The following is a 4,648-nucleotide window of genomic DNA, read 5'->3' as shown; positions in this document are numbered from 1 at the left end:
ATGTGTCCCAGGTAATGTGGAATTTAGTGAGTTAATGTAACATTATTCACGTTATGTCAGTTGGTAGCTGTAACGAATAATTTGTATCTGGAAGCACATCGTACCCACCTCTGTATCTGTCTGCATCTTTCCAAAAGCCGGGCCACTGCTCGTAGCTTACGTCCAAAGTTCTTGTAATCTCATGCTATAGGGGATATGTGATCTCTCTCACTGTTTTCATGGTCTACAACAATAAAGACGTGTCTCTAACCTTTCAGATCAGTATATTTTCATCCATTTTAAACATGCAGTTAGGGCTTTGAGATAAAGACAGTTGTACCAATTCAACATCCAAGCACAGTACGTTTGGTGTGACGAGTTCGGGTGGTCATATTTCGTTTCTCTGCCGATGAACACAGTTTAAATAATTATCAATTTGCAGTCAGTGTTTTCAAATGAACATCACCAATCTGTGCTTTCGTTTGCACGGTAGAATATAGACAATTGAATATAGACAACTGAATACAGACAATTGAGCAAATGAATGTCGAATATGTTCTGGAAGTCAAAAAGAAATTTGTATTTGTGTGAAAAAGTTTATTCTTAACATAAGGCACAACCATTTCTACAATATTTTCTTTACTGATTACTTCCTGTAATTGCTTTGGTCCCTTAGCAAAGCTAGATGTTCCTGTTGAAGAGGCATGTACACACCACACAGAAAAGCGCGTCCCTCTGTCGATTTCAGTTCATGTGACAGTTTGTACGGGTGAAGCGAGTACAAATATTCGTGATATATTTCAGCATATTGTCGTCGTTTGTAACCCCAGAGTATTTTCCCTTGGATCACATAGATGCCAGCAGAGGGCGCTAGACCATGTATAAGAGTCGGGTATGTCAGTTCCACAATTACTCTCTCCCGACGAAAGATATCTGCCAAATATGTGAACTGGTCGGCCATCTTGGACGGAATATACACCAGGTCAGATGACGCATGATACACGTGACCTATGTCCCCAACGTTGGCAGTATACGTTTTCAAAAAGTTGCTCACGTGTATATTCCCGGGTTCCTTGCTGTTTGTTCTGACAACCGTGTCTAGAGCACGGTTAACGGCCTTCTGACCCGAGGCACGTTTCCACCACACCCATCCATTTCTTTCTTCATCCCGCCGGATTAACTGCCCGTGATGCACAATCCATATCCGGTCACGTGGTAGGTCCGCGATATTCCACGAGTTCAAGAGGGTGTCGTCCCCGATCTGTAGGTAACCTCTGACGTTAAGGTTAAACTTGGAGGTCAAGGTCAGACACTCCCACATGAAATGCCACCCTTCTTTTAAGCCCTCTATAAACAGAATATTCGATGAGGCAATAGATGCAGTAAGTTTGGCCTTGAATCTGTCCTGTCTTGGGCCACAGTAAATGATGTGAGCAAAGTACCGTCTGTGAATTGCTTCCAGAAGAGGAAGATTGCCATAAAATTTGTCTGAGTTGAAAGTGATGATGAGAGCAACATCGGTTATCACTGGTGCAGGTAATGTTGAGTACTTGAGTTGAGGACATAGAGTGCTTATCACAGTAGACAGGTCAGAGGTGGGCGGCTGACTTGCTGAAATCAAAAGAGGTCTGATCAATCCAGAGTTTGCGATTAAAGTGCCGTGACAATGGAATTCATGATTAGCTTTTTTGGGTTCCTTATATCCTGCAAGTTCCAGATCCGTTAGCCAGGCTTGGATCAGGCCTCTGTCTTCTGACGTCATCACAGTGTGGTCCAGCAGGTGTCTGCTAAGCTCTCGTATACACTGGAACACGGTACTGCCGATCTTACAGTCCCATGGGTCCACAACATCTTTCAGCAGTGATTTAAGGACCCTGGATGTGTTTGTTGTCCGATTCAGAAATTGTTGATAGCTGTCCCATTTGGGGATGAGCCCTACAACTCCCCCAACCTCCCACAACAGCCTCTGTGACAACGCCTGCCCCACCCAAAAGCCGGATGGTAGGAACAGCATCAGCATGGACCAGAACCCTTCTTTATGGTATAACGTGGGCACATCTTCTAATTCTGTATACACGTGGTTGGGTAGGAAGACAGTGGGGAGTCTGTTGTATACCTGTTTAAGGGATTGCAGGTGTGCTGACGTTTGAGGATTCAGATTCCCAGGTAAAATGGGCCCTACCTTCTGTTGAATCAAAGGCGACAAATTGTCTTGAGCACAATATCGTAATAGCCGTTGGTTTGCATAATTTGTGTTCGTACTTTGAAACAGCTTGTGTCTATTTAAGTAACCCTTTCTGTCGACATAGACAATGCCGTGGGTAGGGTGATTGAGGAAATAGCCCTGGACATTGTCTTCCTGGTTGTAAACGGCGCATCGGTCATAGATGACGTCGGCACCTCGCGAGATGACAGTCAAGAATCCCAAAGCCCTCTGTCGGAGTCTGTGGTCGTTAATTACCTTGATGACGTCATAGCTTTGAGCAGCTGGATCACCAAGGCTAACTGTGAAACAAGATTGTTTTCTGCGGAAAAAACAAAACTGATGGTTAATATGGAGAGATGGGCCAGCCTAGCGGTTAAAGTGTTCGGTCCGCACGCCGCAGATCCGGGTTCGATTCCCTACATGGATACAATGTGTGAAGCCCATGTATATAGTGATATTGCTAAATATTTCTAAATGCAGCGTAAATCCATACTCGCCCACCCTGATGGGAATACCATCTTTACAGCGAATAGGATGATATGTATTGCAATATATTGTGAACGTGTTGCACATGGTTTAAGGTAATGAAATTACAGTCTCTTTTCTTTTAACAAAATGGCCCTGGCCACTACCAGGACTCAGATGTGATTGTACAAGAGGTCAATTGAAAATGTTTCCAAACTGAAGACTTTGCTCTTAAGTTTGGAACTCGAGTAAAGCGTCTACAGCGGCGTCTGCTATTTTAATTGGATTGTTTGTCCGAGTATATTTACATGGTTTACAAGTAGCGTAAATTCAATCAAATGACCAATAGACTTTATCGAAACTATTTCAGTGTATAATAACAGAACTGAAACACAGATCTTATTAGTATTATGTATCCCAATGTATCGTATTGTGAAGTTCGAATTACAATATACCGGTTAACCGGACACATACATGTAATTATGTACCTTTCCTGCACCAACAGGCTCTGATCTAAAATTCTTCATTAAACTCCACGTGCAATTACCTGCTGCAAGCCGGTATAGAGGCATTGTCATCGACAACAATCAGAACCTTCCAGCTGTCTTCGTGTTTACCATCCATTAACAGCCGATCGTTACCGCACATGACAATCCATCTGCAATGTATGGACGTCAATAATCAGCTGGTCAGACAGTCATATGTTTGTAATTAGGCAACGTCCACGTTGTCAAGGGACGGTGAGATTGCCTTCACCCAGTGATTGATATCATAAACATTGGCCTGCTTTCACTTTCATCTTGTGAAAAATAGCTACTATATTTTCAGTTCTTATTCAAATAAGCTGATGTCCTATGAAAGCAGTTATTACATAAAATATAGAAGGATTTTAACTGTATTCCCTTTCTCGTTATTTGGATATATACCTATTCATATGTGAACACATCTTCGATATCCCCAGGGTAGACTTTCCGATAATACTCTTCTATACCGTGGATGCATCTACGGCCCTGCCCGATGATTTGATTACCTCCCTTGGCTGGCTTTTAACCCAATCAAGTCTTCATGCTGGGAAGTTGAGCGAACCAATCAGAACTCACTTTCGCTATTTAAATTATCCAGCTGATTAAACTTGGCAGGACAGATGATGCAGACGCACTCTGAAAGAGGTAGAGGTAGTTTGTGCTTGTATTTTTAATTTTCGGACCTGTCAATTTGTCTGCATGATTTCCCCCCAATCTGAGTTGAAACTATTGTGTTTGTTGACTCTGGCAAGCTCGGTTGTCACTGCGGCTTAGCTGACTGGCTATGGTGAGAATGCGGTGCCAGCGAAGGGGGGTAATAAGAGTGTCGTACCGTAGATGCTTCCAGGGTATGGCGGAGACTTATCGGAACGTATACCCTGGAGATATGGTGATGTAAGGATGATGAAACTGAAGTGAGTGTTGTCACATGGAGTACACGATCATGCCCACCTGTCAGTGCCCCTCCCCTTGTTGTGATGCCCTGTACCATTGGAACGTGATGGTCTCTCGTTGCTCCACGTCATCCTCAACAGCAGGAACAGCAACCACAACGTCGATATTCCGGCCATCAACGCCAGACTGCTGAAGGCTGGAGTAATAGAACTTTTATGAAAGACACATGCTGTTTGTCATATATCAATCACGACCTTCTACGACCTTCATGACATATTATAAACCAATGGTGAGTGTTTTCTGCAATTTGATTGGTCAAGAAACCTCGTGGAATATAGTTCGATACCAAAAGCCGAATAACAGCCACTGATACCTTAGGACATGCGCTACTTTCATTTGCATAATGCAGACAAACTCTATTTTGTCTATTTTTGAGTGATCCATATTTTTTCCTGGTTTCTTTGATGGATGTTCTGGAGATGATGCAATTTTGGAGGAGTTCATAAATGCTGAAGGTAACCATTTTATGTGTATAACAAATAGAAATCTTACATGCTTTTTAAAGTAAAGATGACTTATA

At 42.7% G+C, this 4,648-nt stretch overlaps 1 protein-coding gene across 1 annotated transcript; it reads right to left on the bottom strand.

Moving 5' to 3' along the window:
• Nucleotides 1–625: 625 nt before the first annotated feature.
• On the bottom strand, nucleotides 626–4,244 carry LOC137277443 (uncharacterized). The gene is made up of 3 exons (XM_067809173.1): nucleotides 4,126–4,244; nucleotides 3,198–3,308; nucleotides 626–2,504 (listed from the first exon to the last, which is right to left on the bottom strand). The coding sequence occupies exons 1-3, from the start codon at nucleotides 4,242–4,244 to the stop codon at nucleotides 626–628; spliced, it is 2,109 nt and encodes a 702-aa protein (XP_067665274.1).
• Between the last annotated feature and the right edge of the window lie 404 nt (nucleotides 4,245–4,648).

This window comes from Haliotis asinina, chromosome 1 (genome assembly GCF_037392515.1).
Source record: "Haliotis asinina isolate JCU_RB_2024 chromosome 1, JCU_Hal_asi_v2, whole genome shotgun sequence".
Lineage (NCBI taxonomy): Eukaryota > Metazoa > Mollusca > Gastropoda > Lepetellida > Haliotidae > Haliotis > Haliotis asinina.
The sequence above is the reverse complement of the archived record's forward strand: the minus strand, read 5'-3'. Positions and strand labels throughout refer to the sequence as shown.